Genomic DNA, 24,281 nt, shown 5'->3' on the forward strand with positions numbered 1-24,281 from the left:
GCTCACTCCACACTCCTGGACTTCAGAGGCAAAGTGCTCAAAACACAGATGGGGCCTTGAGAAGGGAGAGTATGGGAAAGGGTGGGTCTGCCCAAGTCACACACAGGGAGAATGGTGTCCTGAGGGAAGGTCAGAGGCAGCCACAGGCAAGGGGCTCGGGTCAGAGTCACATGATGAGAGAGCTGGGCCTGCTTCCACAGGAAGGACGCACGGACACATGGAAGGAGCAAGCAGCTTCACCCGTCAGACACGATTCCTGTCACTCCTGCTGCACTTGGGTCACCCAGGCCTGGGGCCCTGTGCCCACATGCAGGCCACTGTGGCCCTGGGAGACCCATCCACAGCTGGGCACTGGGAATGGGACGGGGGCACATGTGAACTCTCTGACCGGCACCCACCACCAAATGCACCCTTCTGTGGGAGCAAGGCTTTCAGTAGGTGAACTAAGGAAGCTGGGGTTCAGTTTTTAAAAGACTTCATCACATTCCACTGTTTCCTCAGATTTCACATGACAGATATCTAGCAGAAAAATTCTGCATGTAGGATAAATAAAAACTGTATTTGGGTTCTCAAGGTTGAACTAATTTGTTTGATACAGATGGTGACCACACAGATTATCTCTTCGAGAAACTTTAAATTTTTTCTGTACTCTTGAAATACTTCCTAAACAGTCATTTTAACAATTATGAAGAATTCCACAACAGGACAGCAGAGCAGTAAACCAACCTCAGCAATGTGCCCATGCTGTCAGCCCTGGTTTTAAGGTATGGGCAGCGTCCTCCACGTGTGTTCCAAGCGGCTCTTCCCACAGAGAGGCCGCCTCCTTACTGCACCAGGAAAGAGGACCCTCCTGTTGGTACTGACCTTGTACTCTCGTGGAAGCCACCAAAAAGGATCAACTGTCTCTTCCAGGCCACCATCCGATGTCCACTCCGGCCTGAAGGACCACCTGGTGACCTAAATTGAAAAAACACAAAAAACAGGTGCTTGGCAGGCGGAGGAGGAAGACCTGGAGCTTGTGAGCTCCCACAAACACATCAAAGCACATCTACACATGGAACGACTCAAACAGAGCATCTACTAAATGCCAGGCAGAAGACCTCAGACTTCCAAAAGCGCAAGAAAACCTCCACGTAACCAGGCAGGAGAAAAGAAAAAAGCAAACAAACTGAACGGATGTGAAAGGGGACTCACAACCATGGAGGGGCTGAGGAGGGGGAGAGGCTCTGCACCGAGGCAGGCCCCTCACCGGCGGGGAGACCAGGCTGGACACAGGAGGGGCTTTGGAGCCCCAGAGAAGAGCACAGGAGCCAGCAAGCAGAAGGCACAACGGAGTGACCTGCAAGGCAGTGGGGACCGCCATCCTGCACTGCCCAGCCTCAGACGCTTGTCCACAGGTGTGTGCAGGGGCCTCATGCTTGATGCCTGGGTATCGGAGGTCAGACTCAGGGGCAGGATCGGGCTTAGCTGCACAGAGACAGCCTGAAGAGGCTGGACTACGGCCACTGAGGTGCACTGGGAAGAAGCCTGGGCCTGCCAAAGGCAAGGCGCCATTGCTGGGGGCACACAAAGGAGGGGCAGGACCACCACAGAGCTTCCTTCCTCGCACACATACTCTCAGGGAACAGGACACACCTACATGAGCTCCAAAGACACGCGTGGGCGTCACAACAGCTAAGACACCCACGAGCAGGCCCAAGCGCTGCCCTTGCCACCACAGGATCCATGAGCAGGCACCAAGCCCTGTTCCCACTGTACGAGGACACAGTCCACCACTACCGTCCAGAGACCCGCAAGCACGTGACAAGTACTGCCCCCCTCCACGTGGGGAGTGCGCACGGGGTGCGCCAGGCGCCAGTGACTGTCCCTGCCATCGCAGGAGCTCACAGGCCGCCACCTCTTAAGAGACTCGGAAGCAAGCACCAATCACTGTCCCTGCTGTCCCACAGGCCGCCACCACTGGGGACCCGCAAGCAGGCACTGGCCACTGCCCCGCCATGTCAGGAGTGTGCATGGGCCACAACACCTGCACACCCCGTATCAAGGGGATGATGGCCAGCACACACTAGGAAAGGGGCAGCAAGCATCCAAACTGAAGAAAGAGCCCGCAAGTTGCAACAAAGACCCAGTGCAGCCCAATAAACAAACATTTTTTAAAGAGTTTTACAGACAAGCAAGTTCAGTTCAGTCACTCAGTCGTGTCCAACTCTTTGTGACCCCATGGACTGCAGCACACCAGGCCTCCCTGTCCATCACCAACTCCCAGAGCTTATGCACTCACGTCCATCGAGTCAGTGATGCCATCCAAAAGCTAAGGTAATTTAGCACCACCAAACCAGCTTTATGACAAATGTTAAAAGAACTTCTCTAAGCAGAAAAGGCCATTAACTAGAAACAAGAAAATTATGAACAGAAAAGCTCATCAATAAAGGCAAACACACAGTGAAGGCAGGAAATGACCCACACACAAATATGACACCAAACTCAGCAATCGTGAGGAGAATATAAATGTAGGATATTGGAAGTGCATTTGAAATTACTACACCAGCAACTTGAAACAATCCTGTGTATGTATAGACACAGACTACTTTATCAAAGCCTCACAAGGGAGACTCCTTGGTGGCACAGTGGACAGGAATCCGCCTGCCAATGCAAGGGACACAGGTTCGATCCCTGGTCTGGGAAGATCCCACATGCCGCAGAGCAACTAAGCCCAGGTACTGCAACTACCAAAGCCCATGCACTCTAGAGCCCGTGTGCTGCAACTACTGACACCATGCACCACAGCTGGAGAGTCCACATGCCACATCTAAGACCCAAACCAGCCAAATAAACAGTTGTTTAAAAAACTCACTTATGTAACAAATTGCCAGCCACAGGCGTTAGCTTCTGCAAAAATCCTCTAATGCATTAAATGACACATTAGAGTGGATGGGATTATGTGATATTTATACAACATCCCACCTGAAAGCAGCATAAGAATACACATTCCTCTCAAGTGCACACAGAAAATTCTCCAGGACAGATCACAAGCTGGGTCACAAAGCAAGCTGTGGTAATTTTAAGAAAACCTGAAATCATATCAAGCTTCTCAGACCACAATGCTATGAGACAAAAATCAATCCTAAGAACTTTAAACACAAACATGTGGAGGCTAAACGTTATTAAACAACCAATGTATCACTGAAGACGTCAAAGGGTAAATTAAAAAAAAAAAAAAAACTAGAAACAAATGACAACAAAAACATGGCAATCCAAAACTTATGGGATGTGGCAAAAGCAGTTCTAAGAGGGAAGTTTAGAGCAATACAGTCTTATCTCAGGAAACAAGAAAAATCTCGAACAAAAAAACCTAACCTTACACTGAAAGCAACTGGAGAAAGAAGTAGAAACAAAACTGAAGTTGGCAGACGGAAAAAGCATAAAGAACAGAGCAGAAATAAACGTAATAAAAGGAAAACAACAGGAAAGATTGATGAAACTAAAAGCTGATTCTCTGAAAAGATAAAACAAAACTGATAAGCCTTTAGCCAGACTCACCAAGAAAAAAAGAGAGAGGGGTCAAATCAATAAAGTAAGAAATGAAAAAGGAGTAGTTACAACTGACATCATGAAATACAAAGAATCACAAGAAACTACTTCAAGCAACTATATGCCGATAAAATAAGACCACCTAGAAGAAATGGACAGATTCTTAGAAAGGTTCTAACTTTTCAAGGCTGAACCAGGAAGAAGCAGAAAATATGAACAGACCAATCACAAGCACTGAAACTGAAACTGCGACTTAAAAACATCCAACAAACAATAGTCTAGGACCAGATGGCTTCACAAATCAATTTTACCAAACATTTAGAGAAGAGTTAACACCTACCCTTCTGAAACTATTCCAAAAAACTGCAGAGGAAGAAACACTCCAAACTCATTCTATGGGGCCACCATCACTCTAATACCAACATCAGACAAAGATACCATTAGGAAAATTACAGGCCAACATCACTGATGAACATAGACACAAAAATTCTCAACAAAATACTAGCAAACTAAATACAACATATTAAAAGTATCACACACCATGATCAAGTGGGATTTATCCCAAGAATGCAAGGATTTTTCAACATTTGCAAATCAACCAGTGTGATACACCACATTAACAAACTAATGAATAAAAACCATATAATCATCTCAATAGATGCAGAAAAAGCTTTTGACAAAACATCTCCAGAAAGTGGGCACAGAGTGAACCTAACTCAACATAAAAAAGGCCATATATGACAAGCTCACCACTAACATCATTCTCAATGGTGAAAAGCTAAAAAGCATTTCCTCTAAAATCAGGTACAGAACAAGGATGTCCACTCTTGCCACTTTTATTCAACACAGTTTTGGAAGTCCTGGCCATGGCAATCAGAGAAGAAATTAAAAGGAATCCAAATTGGAAAAGAAGTAATTATCTGTCAGTATTTGCAGATGACAAGCTACTACATACAGAAAATCCTAAACATGCTAACAGAAAACTACAAAAAAAAAAGAAAAGAAGACTACTAGAGCTCATCAGTAAATTCGTTAAGGCTGTAGGATACAAAATTAACACACAGAAACCTGTTGCATTTCCATTTACTACAACGAAAGATCACAGAGAAATTAACAAAGCAATCCCATTTAACACCACATCAAAAAATAAATAAATAAAATACCTAGGAATAAATCTACCTAAGGAGACAAGAGACCTGTACTCAGAATATAAGACGGTGATGAAGGAAACTGAAGATGGGGGGGGGGGGGCAGGAATTTAAACCAATACAAACAGATGGAAAGATATACCATGTTCTTTGATTGGAAGAATCAACGTTGTCAAAAAAAGGATACTACCCAAGGCAATCTACAGATTCAGTGCAATCCCTATTGAATTACCAAGGGCACTTTTCATAGAACTAAGATTTTCATATTTGTATGAAAACACAAAAGACCTCAAATAGCCAAAACAATCCCGAGAAAGAGAAATGGAGCTGGAAGAACCAGACTTCCTGACATCAGATTATACTACAAAGCTACAGTAACCAGAGCAGTGGGGTACTAGTGAAAGAATAAACAAGTAAGTGAGTGGAACAGAAAAGACAGCCCAGAAACAGATTTCCTAAGTACTGTCAACCAGGACTTCCCTTGTGCTTCAGTGGCTGAGTCAGCCTGCCGCGGTTTCAGGGGAGGCCGTGCATGCCATGAGGCAACAACTAAACCCATGCGCCACACCTACTGAGCCCATGCGCAGCAACTACTAAAGCCCACTTGCCCTAGAGGCCATGCTCTGCAACTAGGCCAGCCACTGCAATGAGAAGCCTGCGAGCCTGCGCACCGCAATGAAAGATGGTCCCTGCTCAACGCAAGGAGAAAGCCTTTGTGCAGCAAAGGACTCAGCACAGCCAAAAACTAATTAATCAACTTTTTAAAAGTACAGTCAACTGATCTTTGACAAAAGAGCAAAGGCAATACAATGGAGCAGACAGTGTCTTCAACAAATGGTGCTGGATCAACTTGATATCCACATGCACAAGAATGAACCTGAACACAAACCTTCCATGTCCTTTTGCAGACCTTTTGCAAAAAATACTCAAAATGGGTCACAGGCCTACATGTAAAATAAATGACAGACAAGCTGGCTTCCCAGATTGCTCAGTGGTAAAGAATTCGCCTGCCAATGCAGGAGATGCAGGAGACTTGGTTTCAATCCCTGGGTAGTGAAGATCTCCTGGAGGAAGAAAAGGCAACCCACTCCGTATTGCTGCCTGGAGAACCCCATGGACAGAGGAGCCTGGTGCACTACAGTCCATGGAGTCACAAAGAGTCAGACACAACAGTGACTGAGCATGCATGCAAACTAGACTGTACTAAAATGTAAAACTTCTGCTCTGCAAAAGATGTATCAAGAGAATTAGAAGTCACAGTCTGGAAGAAAATACTTGCAAAAAACACACCTGATAAAGGACTGTTATCCAAAATACACAAACAGCCCTTAAAACTCAAGAGTAAGGAAACAAATGAGCCGGTTTAAAAAGAGCTGACATGGTCAGGCCAGACCCGTCTGCCAGGCCACCTCTGCTCACCCTGTTCTGCGCTGGTGCTGTCTCCATCTGATTCTCCCACCTACACAAGCCAACCACCAAGTCCAGGCTACAAAGGATGGTTACAACCTGAGCCCCCCAACCCAGCTCTTCTCTATAGAAGTCATTATTCTCCATTTATTTCCACTTTTTTCTGCAAAGCTTTCCCCCAAACCATGGGCCCTAAAAGATACAACAGAAACTCTCAAAATGAACGAGAAGCTTGAGCTGCCCAACCTAGCATCTCCCCACCGGCAAATCTCAGATGAATGACTCATCACACAAGGCCATGAGGACCCCCAGGGTCCTCCCTTATTCCAATCTAGAACAAATCCCTTTCTCTCACCTTTCCTCAAATGCCTCAGCATCCCAGTCTCTCTCTCCTAACGCCCAGTTTACTAACTTCCCTTTTAACGTGTCATTCAAACTGACCAATGTACTCAGCCATGGAAAGTCAACCAAAAACTACCTGTCCCTGTCCCTGAAGACTATATCCTGCTAATCCAATCTTTAAGCATCAGCCTTGGGGTAGTGTCACCAGATGCAGACAAATAGGATTTCAACTTACTAAATCCTTCTTCCCTTCTAGCAAGGGCAGTTCTTTCAAATGCAACCTACAAGGAAAACTCAACCCCACTTCAATTTCATCTTGCTTGATTTGGTCCACAAAGATGATTTTGAAAGCTGAATTTGCCAACCAACTTATTTGCTTTCCCTCTTAGCTTTTTATCACCCACAAATTGAGTAAGCATGTTTTCTCATGTAAACTCGTGATAAAAAACACCAGAAGGACAAGGTTCAGAAGGAGGGGCTGTGCCAGGCCGTGACACCACAGGTCCACGCCTTGCTCTCTGCAAAGAGGAAGCAGCACTGTCTTTGGAGCAGGCCGCAGGCAGAAGCGGCCGCACCACCTCCCCATGCCCCCATGCTGGGTGCTGCGGTGACGAGCCACACCACACAGCTACCTACACAACAGAGAAGGTGAATGAGAAAACCACCACCTTGCTGGGTGCGCAGCAGACTCCCCTTCTGAGGAACTTTCTGGTATAACACTTTACAAATACACAACCTGGGGAACAGGTTTTCATTCAAAAGCTAGTAGGTTCGCTTCCAATTCTACTTCAAGAAAAGGTACGCAGGAGAGCCCAAATGCTCCCAGTGTTACTCTAGTAACCGTGACTGCAGAGGCCCAGTGACCTACGGAAACAGTGCCAGCAAGCCAAGCCACCTCTAGATGACCCCCAGGGTGGCCAGGTCAGGGCCACCTGCCCAGGAATCTGAAGGGAGTGTCGTCCTTCCGTGGGCCAGGCACGGAGGACTCAATTAACTTTCCTGGCAGTAGCCAAGTATCGCTGTGTTTTGTAACCAAAATGGGAATTTTTTTTCTATAAAAAGGCTCTATATACCCCATCAGAAAAATAAACTCACCCAAAAAAACCTGTTTATATTTGAATCTTCAACAGGCACTTTTCAACTGCCGTCACTCCTAAATATGGAGTCTTAAAAAATTCACATGTCCTACTCAGCCAGATCTATAAGCAGCACAAAAATACATGTGTCCTGCCGTGGGAGGGAGAGCTCTCAGCACATCCGAGTTACGTGTGGTGCGGCGCTCTGGCAGGGCACACTGCCACTCAGCATCACCCAGGCCCTTTCCAACCCGCCGCTGCAGTGACATTTACAGAAAATGCACACACATCAAGTAACTCCATGGGCTTCAGATACAAACAGAGCGTTAGGCACTCAGTATGCAAATGCGTCCCCGAGTTATTTTAAAGTTTACACCTTACAAAAGATATGCCATAGTACCACGCTGTTCCTGAGACATTTACTGAGTAGAGGAAAAATTTCTCTCGTAACCCCAGAGTTTCAAGGCCACACAGGCTGAGATGACGGCTAACTTGATCTATCGGCCCATCCTCAGAAAAGAAGGGACCTTCCTGCAAGACTGGTTCTGACGTGGCCGGAAGCCGGACTCAAACCACAGGCAACAGCATCTCCCCCATAACCAAACAGGTACCTTCAGAATCTGGCCCCACTTTTCTAAGCACCACTCAAAAAACAGATTTGGGGGGTTAGTAAGTATTTAATCATGTTGCACAGAATAATTAGCAGCAGTCTCTAGAATCCAGGCAGCCTATCAGAGCTGTGCCCTTCTTTTAACTACTAATGATCAGCAATGAAACCGCCATTTATCGGGTGTTCATATAATAATAAACTAATACAGAGAAGTCTGTGCTGTGAGAGACAGGTGCTCAGTAGCTCAGCAGTGTCCTACTCTTTGCAACCCCATCGGCTATAGCCTGCCAGGCAGTCTGTCCATGGAATGTTTCAGGTAAGAATACTGGATCAGGTTGCCATTTTTTTCCTCAGGAAAGACATGAGACGGGACAGGTGGGTAAATGCTGACTCCTGCCTTTGCACGTCCACGGAACACAGCCCACTCTCCTCCCCTACTTTCTGGAGGAAATGCAGCTGAGGATAGTGAGGGAGGCTGTATATGTTATGAAAGTTAAAACAGGATTAGTAGACAGAATCTTAAAATCAGGTCAGTTGTGCAGGCACCTACCACCAAAGGCAGAGACTGAAGGGACTCTCAAAACATCTGGTAAAGCTGGTCACGCTTGTCTAACATAAATCAGGAGGCCGTGCTGACATTTAAGCTCTGGTCTCCTTGACGTTAGTAACACCAGGACTTTTCCTCTTGTTTTCAAACTGTCATGATGTCTATTAAACGTTACTAGAATGGAGAGCATGCATAAAGGAAGACAGCAAAGTCTCCAAAGGGGCTACTCGTAAACGTGCTACAGAAACATGAGTAGGGCAAACATCAAGGACAAAGCGGACATCTGGGAATCACCCTGCTTCCCAGGAGAAAAGCCCGCTTAAAAGCCAAGAAGGGAAAAAAAAAAAAAGCCAAGAAGGGACTTCCCTGGTGGTCCAGTGATTAAGACTACACACTCCCAATGCAGGGACATGGGCTCGGACATTGGTCAGGGAACCAAGATCCCACACTGCATGGCCTGGCCAAAACAACAATGAAAAGAACTATGACCCTCAAATGCTTCTCAGGACCATCAGGCTTAAGCCCACTCCCCGTCCCTATTCTCCATACATGCTCTGGGGGACCAGCAGCACTGTGGTAAGGCCAAGGCTGTGGTTATCCCCCACGCGGACATCAAGACACTGAAGGAATTCAACAAGAATAAGAAGCCAGCCAAGAAGAACGATGTGGTTTTGGCTTCAGAGTCTGATTAAGTAGACCCCACAAATGTGGGGCCCAGGCCTGAAGAAGGCTGGCAGGTTCCCTTCCTTGTGGACACAATGAGAACACAGAGGCCAAAGTGGATGAAGTGAAGTCCAGGATCAAGTTCCATATGAAGATGGTGCTGGGTCTGGCAGTGGCTGCTGGCCCCGTGGAGATGACAGAGGAGGAGCTCGGGCACAATATCCACTTAGCTATCAACTTCCTGGTGTCACTGCTCAAGAAAAACTGGCAGAAATGTCCAGGTTTCATACATTAAGAGCACCGTGGATCAGCCCCCACGCCAGTACTAAGGCACGGCTTCATAAACCCTAATTCACAAGCTGAGAAAGGTTCCACAGACCCCAGCGCTGATATAAGCCCGCCTCTGTGGCCTTCACTGTTGGGTAACCTTTTCTCACTCTCTCTTTCCCTCAAACTGCTGGGCTTCGTCAATTAGGCCCTCACGTCCCTGCCAAACAAGTGGGGAGATGCTTTCATTTTGCAGTAAGCAGTAAGTTACAGAAGGCATATCCACACTCTTTTTCAACGTGAAGGATCTAAGAGGTATTTTATGTGAGTTTTCTTATAGGGTAGCCCCCAACCCGTGGTGTCCGCAGACCCTGTGACGTTTTTCACATCAGCGAACAGTGCCTAAGATAAGCATGAGACCCACTGGTAGGCAAGGCCTTCAGCTGAGATCCAGGGCTGTCTGGATCAGGGTCACTGAGGAGTGCAGAGGGGTTGCTGTCAAATGCAGATTCCTGAGCCCCATTTTAAGGCAGGTCTGGATCAGACGACATCTGGAGGGAGGAGGGCAAGAACATGCATCTTCAGAGCTCCCCAGGCATCGCAGTCCAAGAATCACCAACACAGGTGTCCGCTCGGCTCTGAGCCCTCCTCACAGGCTGACAAGTCCCCCAGCCACTCCACCACCAACTCGTGCTGTCGAGCCTCCTGAGTCCTACAAGACACCCCTTCTTAGTGCAGACGAGGCAGCCACCCCGCGGTAGTGCCTGCTGCACTGTGAAGCAAGGATGGAGCCTGAGAACAAGTAGAAACACCCCAGACAAGACCCCTGGGCGCTGCTCAGAGCTGTGCCCACAGTGCCACAGGAGAAGGCTCTAGGAACACAGGCCCTCTGACTGGAAAGTCTACTTCTGGGCCAGTTTAAAGGTTACTGAATGATAAAAAATAAACCTAACTAAGACTCCTAAGAGCAGGTATGTGAAACGTTCCTGGGGTGCGGCATGGGAGGGAGACACTGAGGATTAGAAAGGTATTAATTCTCCCTAGGTGCAATCTAAAAACTGCAATCCAATCGAAATCCCATTAGAATGGTTAAGGACAGAACCTGAAAAATTGATCCTAAAGCTCTTATGAAAACAATGAGTGCACGACAAAGAAATATTTTAAGTAAATAAGAAAAACCTTCTGGCTATAAAACCATATAGCAATTAAAATGGAGCGATACTAGAACAGGTACAAATAGAAGATCTAGGAGTCAAAAGAACACCTGGAAACATCCAGACCCTTCTGGACCGTGTGTATACAAATGCATCGTGTGTGCGTGTATGTGTGCACACATGGGCCTGCACCTCTCTCTGGCCCACTCTGCAGGCACTTGTGTGTGCACACACACTCAGGCATGTGTTGCTCTGCATCTTAGTTTTTCGTGCATATAACATATTTCCATACATGCTTTTCTGTATGAAATGAAAGGCAGTATTTCTTTAGGGTCTGTTCCTAAAGGTGAATGGGGTCGATGGCAGGCATTCAACAGGAAGCTGCCAACGCTCTGGCCAGCATGACCTTGCTCGCCCCGCCTCCCCACTGGACAGCCCCAACCTGCTCTGGGAGCCCTCGAGGCTGCTGTCTCACATCCAGGAGCTTGCTGCTGACCGCTCAACAGAAAGTCTATTCTGGACACGAGCTCACTCTCCACTGTACAGCTGCCACAACTCCCCACTATCCTGGTGGCGTCATCCCCGCTAGAGAAGGCTTCCTACTTGCCATGCTCAGGAGTCCCTCTCCTGAGGCTTCTGGGGTGTGGCTCACTGAGGACCCCTCCCTGAGACACCTGCCCCCAACCCGTGGTGTCCGCAGACCCTGTAACAGCAGGAGAAGGGGCCACACAAGGCCCGCTGTGTGCCATCTTACAGACCATGCTGGGCTGGGCGGCACAGGGGCTGCTGCCCAGCGCCATAACAAGGGGAGCGGAGGCAAACAGAGGAAGAGGCCAGGCCGGGGACACAGCCTCCATCCCCTGACTTACACCCCGCAGGGACCAGGGCTCTGGTCAGTCGCACAGCTGCGCCCTGCCACCGAGCTCTTCCTAGGGCTCAGCACAGCTCCGCTCCTCTGCTCATCTCCTCACTGAGAACCAGAGACCACAGCCCAGAAGGCAGGCTTGGAATAAAAGTCCATCAGACAAAAAAAAGATAAGAAATAAAGCACCCAACACTTCCCCTGCCACACCACTTTACCCAGGCTGGAACAGAGAGGCCGAGTTGTCTCTGCACCTCTGTATTAGCGTGGAGCAGGCTCTACAATGTTACTTAAAGAATTCTTCACCTTCAGTTACAAGCAACAATGAAATAATGACCTGCTCAGCAGGAACAACTTCTGACTCAGGACAGAGGCTTCGAATGCTTTGCAAGCGTTACCGAGCTAACAGCAGCAGTACTCAGCTTGAGTGGGGCACTCAGTGGGGGCTGGAGTCTGTGGCAAAGGGCAGTGACTGTATATCCCCAGTGCCTCCCTGCTTCCTTGGAACCAACACCTGTCACAGACCTGGAAAGTCTGAAGGCCACGAGACAGCACGCGTCACACACAGCCTGGCAGGTCACTGAGGGACACCCCACCACGTGCCACCACCACCACCATCAGGCCTGCACGAATGTGCTTTCCCGGAGCCACTTGTCGTGAACTCCAAATGCTGGCAGGGGACAGGAGCGGGCCCAGGGGTTGGACTCGTCACCCAGCACCTCACCTGACTTGCTCCCAGGTCTTGGTGGCCAAATGCAGCACCCAGAGGTCCTTGTAGTGGTAAAACTGCTCTCCATCAGGAGAGGCAAACTCCCCACCGAAGATCCACAGCTGCCCACCACCCTGGGGCACCACCACGGCCTGTTGAGAGAACGATGATGGGTCAGGGCACAGCCAGACAGCGTTCGGTCCAACTGGAGACCTGCCCTCAGTCACTCTGTTCCAAGCCCACCCCCCAGCCTCAAAGGCCTGCCCCTCTGGTTCTGCCTAAGGCCCAGGACTCACACGTTACACGGGACCATGCAGGACTGCCTGGGCCGACAGAGCCACAAAGTCATTGGAGGCCAGTGGCCAATGGAGCCCCTCCCTGGAGAACTCCTCCCTGGAGTGCCCCCCACCCAGGGAGGGCACAGCTGCGGAGACAGTCTCAACTTGGCTGCTTTTATGTGAATCGCGTGAGGGAAGAGACTTCACAGAAATCACTTCTTCTGCCAGTACCCCAAAAATGTGGGGGTGCTGCCTAGTCAATGAATGCCTGCAGGGGGCAGACTGGGGGCCAGCCTGCCCCGGTGTCACAAGTCCCAGGGCTCTGGCAGCAAAGCAGGCCACAGGGCACATCTTCACACCAAGTGGCCGAGTAGCTCCTGGCCGGGGGCTCAGAAGCAGTGCCCACGGCAGGAAGCACAGTGTGGCTGGGGCAGGAGAAGTGGGTTGGGGCAGCTGGATGCCAGGCGCTCCCAAGCATTCTGGGTGAATGCCTCCTGCCCCCGCAAACCTCCATGGACAAGCACACGCTGGGCGGTCAGACAGTGGTTCCCAGGATGCCCACCCCTAGGCACCCTCGGAGCACCCCAGGCTTCCACTGCAGCACAGCCTGTCACTTAACTAAGCTTAAGGCTGCAGAACTGCAGCTCCATCACCTTGCTGCCCCTGCCCTGGACTAACTGGAGGGTCCTGATGACACACGCAGGGTGATGTGGCCCCCCCACCCCATTTCCACTCAGTTCTGTGCATCCTCTCAGCACTGACCTATCAGAAGACAAATCAGTTTCCTGTGACTCTAAAACCCCAGTGATTGTAAGGAACTATTTCAAATCTTTAAACAAGACATGAAAATTAGCTTAGGCCCAAACTTAACACATTTTTCTGAGTTTAATGAAGTTTGGGTGGTCTATTCATGCTATGCAATACAATATGGTTTTGAAATATCTTATTATAGAAGCTATTTAATGCCTGAGATAGCATTACAAATAATGCATCAACTGGAAAGAACAGTACAAAGAAAATATACACACACACATATGTAGATGCACACACACGTGTATGTGCGCTCAGTTGTGTCCAACTCTTTGCAACCCCTCTTTGCATCGACTGTAGCCTGACAGGCTCCTCTGTCCATGGGATTCTCCAGGCAAGAATACAGGAGTGGATTGCCATCTCCTCCTCCATGGGATCTTCCCGATGAGGGATCAAACCCACATCTCTTGTGTCTCCTGCACTGCAGGCAGATTTTTTTTACCACTGAGCCCCTGGCCATCTTTGGAGGGATTAATTTATGTATTTGGAAATAAATCAATAAACTCCTTTACATACATACATTCACGCACACATATACATACACACAGTGGTTTTGAAGTAATGGTTTGGATGGACTGACAGTCAACGTTCTCTGGACCTAACCAAGGTCGAACACTGCCCAGTGACCAAAGCAGGACGGCTCTGCTCCCAGGCTGAGGCGAGGCTTCCCCCACCAGCGTCTACTTTCCTACGTGTCACACAAGGCTGTACGCTTCCCAGGCATTTGGGTTTCTATGTTGTTGTCTTCAATGGAATAAAATCATGTCCAGAAAACCGTAAGGTCACAACTCTCCCTCCAAAGGCCAAAAAAAAAAAAAAAAAGGGCACAATGGAGTCCAAAACAACATACAGACTCTATGACTAGATTCTGATGTCAGCCACATGCATCAGCTTTGTGAAAGTCGAGTCCTAACAACTTGCCAGGCCACCAGGACCAAAGGAAATAGAACCCGGGGGACATAATAAAAAAATGGCAAATGTGTCCTTTTTGTCGCTGCATCTCAGCCCTGGACGTGCACCTTGTGTGTATAAGATGTTCAGTTCCCAATGAACAAGCCACCCCTGCTGCTCAGGTGGAATGCGACAGAGCTGTGACTGAGCTGCAAGGAATTGCCTTCTGCAGCTCCCCTGGGCACTGTGGGCACGATTCCGATCACCCAGGAGTAGGCATTCCGTAAACACTGACTACTTCCTGCTCATGCACACACAAAGGCTGATGAGAACAGAGGTGACTCTCTTAAACCATAGGGAACCGTCTGTTCTACTGTTTGCAAGAAAGCATTTTGTTTCAAGTGAGTTATTGCTTTGGGAAAAACAAACCATCAGGTGAGTAAGAAGAGGTGAACTTCAGCTGCGCCGGAACTCCTCCTCCCCCACCCTTCAATTCTCAACAGTCCTTCCTGATCAGTCCATCTGAACAGGAGCATCTGAACATTCTACCCAGGGAGGGTCCCGGGAGGGGAGCACCAGGCAGGACCCGACAAGTGAGGCCCGAGAGGTTGCTGGGCACACCTTCAGTGGGCCTTGTGACCCTTTCCTTCCTCTCACCAGCTATATTAATTTTAGAAAATGGCATTAAATTTTCAAATTACATGCTAAAATAAACTTCACCCCCCAAAAATCCAGGATCTCAGAGAAATGACAAATGATGCACATATAAGCTTTCTCTTTCTACTCCTTCTGCCCCTGATTGATTTAAAGAGAAGAAAGAACGTGGTTTCTGTTATCACATTCATTAAACTAGTCCAAAATGAGGAAATTTTTACAGCTCAAAATATAATGTAGTGGAATTTGAACTATAATGACCTCTAGGCGAAAGACTTCACCCCCAATTTTCTGTTTCCCATAGCTCTGATTTGTTGAAAAATTCACAGAGTAAATAGCAAGCCAACCTCACCTACAGGGATAATATTAAGTCCCAGACTCAAAAAGTACTCACAAGATATGCATATGAATCATAACCTGCCCAAATGACTGAATTAAAATCTCAAAGACTCTTAAGATACTAGTTCTTCAAGGACTAATTGAAACAGATAAGAAAACAATCACCAAAGAAGCCCCTCCGTCTGCATGCCTGGGGCGCAGGAACTGGCCAGGCATCGGGGGTGGGGTCACGTACAGTACTCCTCCCTGGACCAGGACAGGACTTGGTGCTTAGCCCAGAGGCCTGGGTGAACACATTCTCAGAGCTGGAGTAGGCTCAGGTGAATGGACTCGAACTTATCAAGAGCCATTTACTAATTAAAACCCAGGCTTACTAAGATCTCGTTTCTAAATTAAAAAGCAGTGCACGCCTCTCTTCCAAAATATGAACCAGTCCAAAAGGCTACAAGCCCTGCTGTGCACGAGACGTCATGTAGTTCAGGCAGGCAGTCCCCCCTGCAGGCCCAATTTCAAATCAGGAGGCCACTTCTGAGCACTGAATCAGAAGGAGAACCACAGTGTGGAGGGATGTCTCAGTCACGCCCTGGGAGGCTGACACTGGAGAGGGTTCACTCTTTCAAACTACCTTTTGAACCCCAACACTGTTTCAAATACTTGGTTATGAGAATGAACAAGAGGACTTCTCTGGTGGTCTCAAAAAGTCCAGTGGGTGGGAGTCTGCCTGCTAATGCAAGGAACATGGGTTCTATTCCTGGTCCAGAAGATTTCACATGACGCGGAGCAACTGAGGCCGTGTGCCACCAACTACTAAGCCCACATGCCCTAGGGACTATGCTCTGCGATGGGAAAGGCCACCGCAATGAGAATGCACTGCAACTAGAGAGCAGCCCTCGCCTCTTCTCAACTAAAGAAAAGCCCACGCAGTAACGAAGACCCAGCACAGCCAAAAGATAGAAAAAACACATTCCAGGCGGAGACAGCAGAGTGAGGAGGCTGCCAGCTCGAAAGTTTGTCACGGAATCCTGCGTCCGGACCCCAGCATGAGAAGAAGGGAGGCCGACCGTCACACAGACACGTACCTGGTGAGCACAGCGCCTTGGAGGCGGGTTGGGGATCTCCACTTTGGTCCAGCTGTCCTTCCGGATGTTGTAGACATAGAGTTCGTTATATAGAAAAGTCTACAGGAAGGAAGAGGAACTTCAGTGTTACAAACGATGCTTCCACATAAGCGACGGCAAGCAGAAGGTGGAGCTCAATCACTAGCTCTCCCTGGGCAGTGTGCTTCCTAAGGCCAGTTCCCAGACCTCCAGGATGGTGACACAAAGACCGCCTCTGGATCGCCATGCAGGGAAGCTGAACTCAGGACTTTGGAACTATTTCATCTGTAGCTCTGAAACAGAGGGCTATCTGGTCTGTGCAAAAATCAAAATTAGTTTTTATGATGTTACCAATTGCGGGAAGAGCTGTGACACTCGAGGGCCCGGAAGGATCCTGGTGGCTTATCAAGGACCACACCCCAGGCCAGTCCTGCCGCGTGGAGGCAGGACACATGAGGGGCGGAGTTAAACGACCAATGGGTATTTGACATCAGTGCATAAAAGGAGTTTTCCTCTAAATGAGACTCATGAAAATTTGAAGGGAAAGAATAAAATATATACTTTACTTTTTGGCCATTGAAATATTCACCTCCGAAAAGGATTAATTCATCTTTCTCAGGATGAGTGGAGAGGGAGGCATTTAACCTGCAAGAGACACAAGCAGCAGCTCAACACAAAAATCAAACCATGTGACACCCAGACCGAGAGCCTGTCTCCCTCCCTCCATAGGCTGCGTTACCGGGGACCAGCCTGTCCTGAACTTCTGGGAAAGAGGAACCAGGGCTGAGGACGGACGGAAGCTGAGGCACTGCCCTTAATGGCAGCCTCACCCTCGGGACACTGACACCCAGGCTAGCCTCCCAGGAGGGCCCAGGGCCTCTCACACAGCATCTGGCTAAAAACCATCAGGTGGGGTGGGGTCTGAGGGCTCCAACTTCTGCGCCACTCTTCCCAGAGCTGTCCTGCTTCCCAGCTCTGTCCTCTACGTCATAATCTAACTGTCCTTAGAGGTCCATTATTCAAGCATTTAAATATACATCCCAGACTGCTTCCATCTGGAAAACACAAACACCTTTCTGCTTACTTTCACACATGAGAACAAGGCAACAGCTCTACGGGAATTTTAAGTGTGCCCTGACATCTCAGCAGGAAGCACTGAAGGGTAAGGCCACTGGAAGGGAAAAATTCTCTGTGCAGAAGCCCCTGGGGCAGTGTTCCTGAGGTGTCCTCTACCACATCAATGCCAAACGATGCTTCTCGAAGGGAAAGGGAAAACTGTTTTTGTTTTTGTTTTTTTTTTAACTTGGGATTTATTATACACAGAGACATTCTATAGGCTGAGAAACTCTGTAGTCAAACCCTCAAGTCAAAATAGTGCACCCCAGTCTCCAATACAACCAAGCACCTCGCCCTCACACTACCATTAAGCTACCTCTGAGCAAAGACGTGGGGATATACACACTTAAACTTGGTGATTTTCATGGATTTTTCCTGTAATTCGATGGAGAGGTAGGAAATGAGAGGGTACTGAGGTGACCCCTGAAAGGTCTGTGTCCCAGTAGATCTCAGCTCGAATACCTGCCCTTTTCCTTCAGGAGGCTGCCCAGTGACCTGGTGATGTAGGCACTGCCAAGGTTTCAAATTATACTGGGACATTACACTGGCTTTTAGGGCAACATACTTTAAGGCAAATGTCATCCAAAAAAAAAAAAAAATCAACCCATATTCAAAGTGAGTTCCCTCAAGGGTGCCGCACAAATAAAGACTTCACGATCTCATGGATTTATCTGCTTCAACAATTCAGATGAACATGTCCGCCTACCACATGTGACCCTTAGGCTTGACCCAAAGATAACATGACAAATAAAATGAAAATAAGGCCAGACTCCCAGGGGAATTTATGAACTGAAGGACAGGAGGGACCTTTGGGAGCCGAGGAAAAGACCCTGGTGTCCACTCAGGGGTGAGCACACTGCTCCTGACCCTGAAAGGTAACAACTACATGCCGGGCGTGAGGTTGTGGGATTCAGGCCATGCCCTGCACCCCACTGAGGCAGAGGGGACACTCCACCACCTCCCTTCCTGATGTGCTGGACCAAGGCCTCCACTCAGGCCTGAAGGAAATGAAGCAAATCATTTCTCAGCTTAACAAGACAGCCCTGGATGCGCAGGAAGTTAGGCACTTCCCCTTCTCTGAAGGGCACGCATCTCCCCATCAGGGTCACTTGGCCTCCCTGGGCTCCTAGCTCGAGGCGCTCTGTGTCCTGGCCCTGCTCTGCCCAGAGCAGGGATAAGAATGACGGAGCCCTGGGTCCTGCATCAAACCAGAGAACTGCTAGCATTCAAGAGCTGAGGAGGCAAGAACGAAGGGATAAGGAGCCAGGGAAAAACCACAGCCTGCTTCCTCCTCCTCCTTCCACCTGGTCTGAAATCCTACAAAAGACACTGGAGCCCCTCACATAATCTATGAACCCATCTAAAATGGCTTATAGTTTTATGTTTAATGGTCACACTTTCCACATGAGAACATAAAAGCACTATGAATGAGCACAGTGAAAAGCATCATGATTTTTTAACTTTTGGATCTCTGAGGAGCCTTTAAAAACCTCAGACACATGGAGAAGGAAATGGCAACCCACTCCAGTACTCTTGCCTGGGAAATCCCATGGACAGAGGAGCCTAGCGGGCTACAGTCCATGGGATTGCAAAAGGTTGGACATGACTTAGCAACTAAACAACAACAATATGTATGCGTGTATAACTGAGGCACTTTGCTGTATGGCAGAAACTAATACAACATTGTTTAAAAAAAAAGAAAGAAAACCCTCAAACACAGATTGTCACCAGATGGGGTTTCAAACCCACATAACCTCCCTGATGAGCAGCAGTGCCGGGGGACCTCTTCTCCGTGTTTCCGTGTGACAACAGAGCTGAGCTGCCTCCCTTCCACTTGTCAGAGGTAGAAAGGAAAAAAAAAAAGCCTTGTCTTGTAGGAGCTGATCTAGTAGGTTCTAATGATGAAAATGCCCCAAGTGCCCAGTTACTTATGAAAACATGGTGCCTGTTTCAAGCAGCTTCCCAATTTCTACCAGAAAACTGTCAGAAGCTACCCTGTAGCTTGCTTACCGTGGGGAAGGTGGCGAGCAGGGTGTCTCCACGACCTGAGTCTTTCTGGCATCGAGAGTCTGGAAGTGGGCTATGAGGGCTTCCAGGTCCTCCTGCAGACAGATAAGCAATTACACGTGGCCAAATGCCTGGGTCAGCTCTCCTCAGACCCCCTGACCTGACCAGAATTAGAACTTGTTCCTTCCATTTAAAAGATACAAAACCTGACACAGACGCAAACACTTAGAACCTGAGCTTCCGGCACACAGCACGTGCATCATCTCATTCCAAACCCTCACTCCCCACACCCACCAAAAATTGTCTTCTCAGACAATTTCACGCCACAAGCGCACCCAATTTCACGCCAACACCTTCAATCACCGATGGAAACTGAGGCCCGGGCCACCACACCAGCCTGCTTTGTTGTCCGCAGGGCAGGGTCTGAAATTTCTATGTTCATTTATTTATTTAGTTTCCACCTTCTACCAACATAACAAAATGTAAGTTCCAAGTGACCCAGACATATCTGTCTGCTTACTGACATGTGCCTGCACACTGCGGGGGGCTCGTCATCTACCAGCTGCAACCAACCTATGTAAGAACATCTCCACTGTTACAACCACAGATTTAGAGGTTAAGGTGCCTATTTCTGTACACGGCTGGGCAGTGCTGGAGCTCAGACTTCCCACTCCCAGTCTCTGCAATTACACTAGTGTCCCCCAGCCCACAGGGATGCTGACCCATCTGTCAAGGGAAAGTCTTCCACCTGCCCGTCAACACTCATCCCAGCACCTGGCTCATGCTGACACCTGGCATCTGCCCTCCATCGTTCCTCCCCACTTCACCTCACACCAGCTCTCCCCCAGCTTCCACACTCTGCAGGGCCTGAAAGTCGGTGAGGCGTCCTTCCTGCACCTACAAACACTTCCAGGCCATTCTTCCTCCCTCGCCCACCTCATGTCTCACCCCACCTCCTCACTCTCTAGCTGCCCAGGCTCCCTCTCGGCTCCTTTCAGCAGAACATCACTTGCCCTGGGCTTGAACAGCCACCTGCAACCCCCTTCCCCACTGTACCCCCTTCACCTCCCAGAAGGAGCCGCTGTCTTAAACTGAGGGCTCCTGATTCTCAGGCATCTCTCTCTATACTTTCACTACCCGTTAATGTATCCCTAAGCTCTGGGCATTACTGTCTCAGATTTTCCAATTCCATGTAAATGTCATCACACTGAATATTCCTTGCAACTTGCTTCTTTGCTTTACCCTGCTGAAAGAGTGGACTGATGCCCCGAGTCTGTTCGCTGTCATGGCGGCAGCGCCACATGGCTTCTCCACTCATCCTGCTGCTGCTGAACGTCTGACTCAACTCCAAAACATTACAGGCAATACTACCATGGCTGTTGGAGGACATGTCTTTGCGGAGCTGGGGGTAATTTTTCCAAGCTAAACCTTTATGTGTGCAACTGCTACGTTGTATCTGCCACTCTTGTATGTAATTTAAGACCCAACTGACTCTACCAATTTGCACCCTCACAAGAGTCCACAGAATCACCTGTCATCCTGTTACTTCTGTGTAATAGCTGTCTCCAAGTCCCGAGTGCAAAACATGCCCCTTTAGGTACTAAAGACAAGTTACTGAACCACTGGCTCTTTACAGGAAGGAACAGGTGAACAAGGGACTACTGGAACCTTGATGAGCTCAGGGGTCCCAGTCCAGTGTCATTACCTTCCTTAAGGCAGAAGGGAAGATGGAAACAAGGTGGGAGGAAGGCGTGGTTTTGACAAGCAGGCCTGGAGGGAGAGCTGCTATATCAGTCATGGGGCGAGTGGCACTGACGCACACCGGCCTAGGTCGGCAGGAAGCACTGAACCCCCCGTCACTCGAGAGCAGGAGCGACCATGGTGTCTCTGGTTGGGAGCAGGCCTGGTCGCCCCCTTCGTTAGAAGCACAGGCCCTGTCGTCTTCTAACCAAGACTTTGGGGTTGTTGGGGTCTTCCTGGGACAGAACCACCCTGTCCCACCCCACCGCACATCCCTGCCATGTCCTCCACCTGCCTCTTGTCTGCAGAAAAACTTTAGCCTCCCAGGCCTTCTCGAGTTCCAAAGAGTAAATTTAATCAGAAGAGTGGGAAATTGCAGAAAACAATCAAGCAAGACAAAATAAAAGTAACTTAGCCTTAAAGTCAGGGCTTTTAGTTCTTCTCCAAGAACTACAGATGATACCCTGAGCCATGTCCATTGAGCTGTTCTGCAGATACTGAAACCCCTACCAGGTGGAAGAAGTTAACTGCATGCTGCCCACAAGGATGGAGACCCCAGACCAACTGGAATCAGAAGGTTGATAATGTTGACTCCCAATTACTTCACTATCAACCAACCAGAAGAATGTCCACGAGCTGATTTTGTGACAGCTCCCTTCCTCACCCTGTCTTTAAAAACCTTCCCTGAAAGTCTTTGGGGAGTGAGCTGCTGAGGAGGCAAAGCCCAGGAGATGCAGGTCGCCCAGACAGGGTGAAGAAATGGGGCTTCAGCAGGACCATGCAGAAGAGGAGGAATCAATCTGTGTGACCGCCAGCTGCATGCAGATGTCACCAGGTATCTGAGACATGAGTTCTGTGCTGGGCAGAACTCCTAAGTTGTCCCTAAAAACTGCCGGCTTAGTCCCTCCCCCACAGCCACCCAGCTGAAAAATGACGGGAGATGGAGAGAGAAAGAGCCCAACCTCATTATCTGACAGATGACTAAATGGACACATGAATGCCTTAGGAAGAAAAGGGACAAGGGTATGTATTCAAGAGCTCTGTATGTGAGATGTCTGGTCAAATTTCAGCTCCCAGCCACCTCACAGCTGACCTGCGTAACCTGTTAGCTTCTGATTTCCTGACTGTCAGATGGAGACGCCAAAGCTGCCTAACTCAACTGGCTGTGAGAAAGCCCAGAGAGCACAAAGCCCGGAGGCAGCAAACACTCATTAACCATTATAAACCATCCCGGGTTAGGGAGTCCCTAAGCAACAGTCAACTAGGAACAGAGCGCTCGCCTCTAAGTTTAGCACTGACCCATCTGCACACCCTGCTAAAGATGTGAAAAGACAAAGAGGGTAGGAGAGGATGGAGGGAGCGAGAGGAAGGGAGAGACAGAGGGAGACAGGGACAGACACAGAGAAAGACCCCTGGTCACCATCAACCGTTATGGAACTTCCCACAGTCCCACTCACTCCACCGACGCTCACTGCTCCGGGCTGCCCTGAGGCTCACGTGCCCCGCTTAAAGCCAAGGACTGAGGCTTGCAGAGATGCTCCGGCTCAGCCCGGCCGCCGCCAGCGCCCCTCACAGGGGGTCCCGGACACGCCCGCGACCCCGGGCCCGCTCACCTCCTCCTTCCGCGAACGCTTGGACACTTTCTTCTCCATCTTAGCGGCCGTCTTCTCCGCCCCACGGCCCTTCTTCTCTTTCTTGCCCTTTTTGCCCATCGTGCCGTGTCCAAGGAGGTTTCTGAACTGCCTGTGAGTCTCTAGCGGCGCGCGGCGCGCAGGAAATACGTGCTGGGGCGGCGGGGCGCGCAGAGAGGGCGTCACCTCCGGTTCCCTCGCTCGCGCTTCCGGGCGGGTGGTGGGGCCTGGGTTTGGGGATGACTGCTTGCATAGTTCTTTATGGTCCGCCTATAGAAAGGGGCCTGGGGGCCTTGGGCTCTGGGTGGTGCCCGCCTAGAAGCAGCGAGGCCGCGCCCCTTCCCCTACCCCCTTCAGCTGTACCGGGTACGCGGCGCCTGTCGCTCCGACGCGTTTGTTCAGCAATGCTGAGCCCGGTGCTCAGTGATCTAGTTGGCTTACTCGGTAGCACGAACCCTTGTGCAAGCTAAATGATTGCTGTGGCTTCCTGCCCTGGAGAGACGGTCATGCACTTAAAAGGTTCGCAGACTCCGAGCGAAGGTGTAAAACGTGCTAGATACTGTTAGGGGCTGAGGATACTGTGCTCAGCAAGAAAAACAGACCTGCTCATCCGCCTTCTAGGTGACTGTCCTCAAGTGTACTGTGTGAGGGGACTTGTTTTCCCCATCAGGGCGCAGGGCTAATCACCCCTCTCCAAGAGCAGTCAGTTTCCAAGTCTGGAAAACCAAAACTGCCCGCTAGCTTTTGACTAAACGTAATAAATGTGAAAAAACACACGTAGTACGTGGACTGCTGAGGTTTGGGCAGAGCAGAGTGAAAATGCCTCTCTGCTTAGAAGGTATCATTTCATGCTCAGAATCAGGAAATAGAACAAATAAAGGACAAGGACAGGCAAACTCGCAGCAAAGGGAAAAGCATAAACGAGGAAATAATCTGCTTTGTGAGTGAAACACCACAAGACTCAGCCTTAAAGAAATTGATACAGGCTGGGACCTGGGATCCTTCCCTCAGTGCTTGCACCTGGACAAATGCCTCCTCCATAAACAAAATGCAAAGAAACTATAAGGGATTAAAAATTAACTGCACGCATGCCTGCACCGTTGGGGCAAATTATGAACAAGATAGAAAAAGACACAAACCCCAACTGCCACTTCTGAGAAGTCAGAAACAAAAGCATGGTTACTGTACATGGTCCATGCACACACCACCACCAAGGGAGTAAGCAAGCCACCCCTGGACCAACCCTACCCTCACCTGTATAAGGGACCAGCTCACTTGCCCCATCCCCTGTCTGGGAGCAAGCAAGGGAACCCGCTACTTGGTTTCGCTCCCTCCTGCTGCAGCAGAAGTCCCAATAAAACCTTGCCTGAATTTCTTCTCTGGCCTCTTATCAATTTCTGTT

General features: G+C 49.2%; 1 protein-coding gene across 4 annotated transcripts in view; it reads right to left on the reverse strand.

Moving 5' to 3' along the window:
* KLHDC4 (kelch domain containing 4) overlaps positions 1 to 23,023 on the reverse strand; it is a 32,053-nt gene extending 9,030 nt beyond the window's left edge. Inside the window, exons 1-6 of one of the 4 annotated variants that reach the window (XM_061138336.1) lie at positions 22,862 to 23,023; positions 19,512 to 19,603; positions 16,952 to 17,030; positions 16,368 to 16,466; positions 12,332 to 12,468; positions 865 to 957 (exon numbers count right to left, since the gene is read on the reverse strand). In XM_061138336.1, coding sequence (XP_060994319.1) covers positions 865 to 957; positions 12,332 to 12,468; positions 16,368 to 16,466; positions 16,952 to 17,030; positions 19,512 to 19,603; positions 22,862 to 22,960 — 599 coding nt within the window. In that variant the 5' untranslated portion in view covers positions 22,961 to 23,023. Of the gene's footprint in view, positions 1 to 864; positions 958 to 12,331; positions 12,469 to 16,367; positions 16,467 to 16,951; positions 17,031 to 19,511; positions 19,604 to 22,861 lie in introns of those variants that run through there. The other 3 variants (XM_061138339.1, XM_061138338.1, XM_061138340.1) reach the window with 3 other exon arrangements.
* Positions 23,024 to 24,281: the final 1,258 nt, after the last annotated feature.

Source organism: Dama dama, chromosome 4 (genome assembly GCF_033118175.1).
Source record: "Dama dama isolate Ldn47 chromosome 4, ASM3311817v1, whole genome shotgun sequence".
NCBI classification, from domain to species: domain Eukaryota; kingdom Metazoa; phylum Chordata; class Mammalia; order Artiodactyla; family Cervidae; genus Dama; species Dama dama.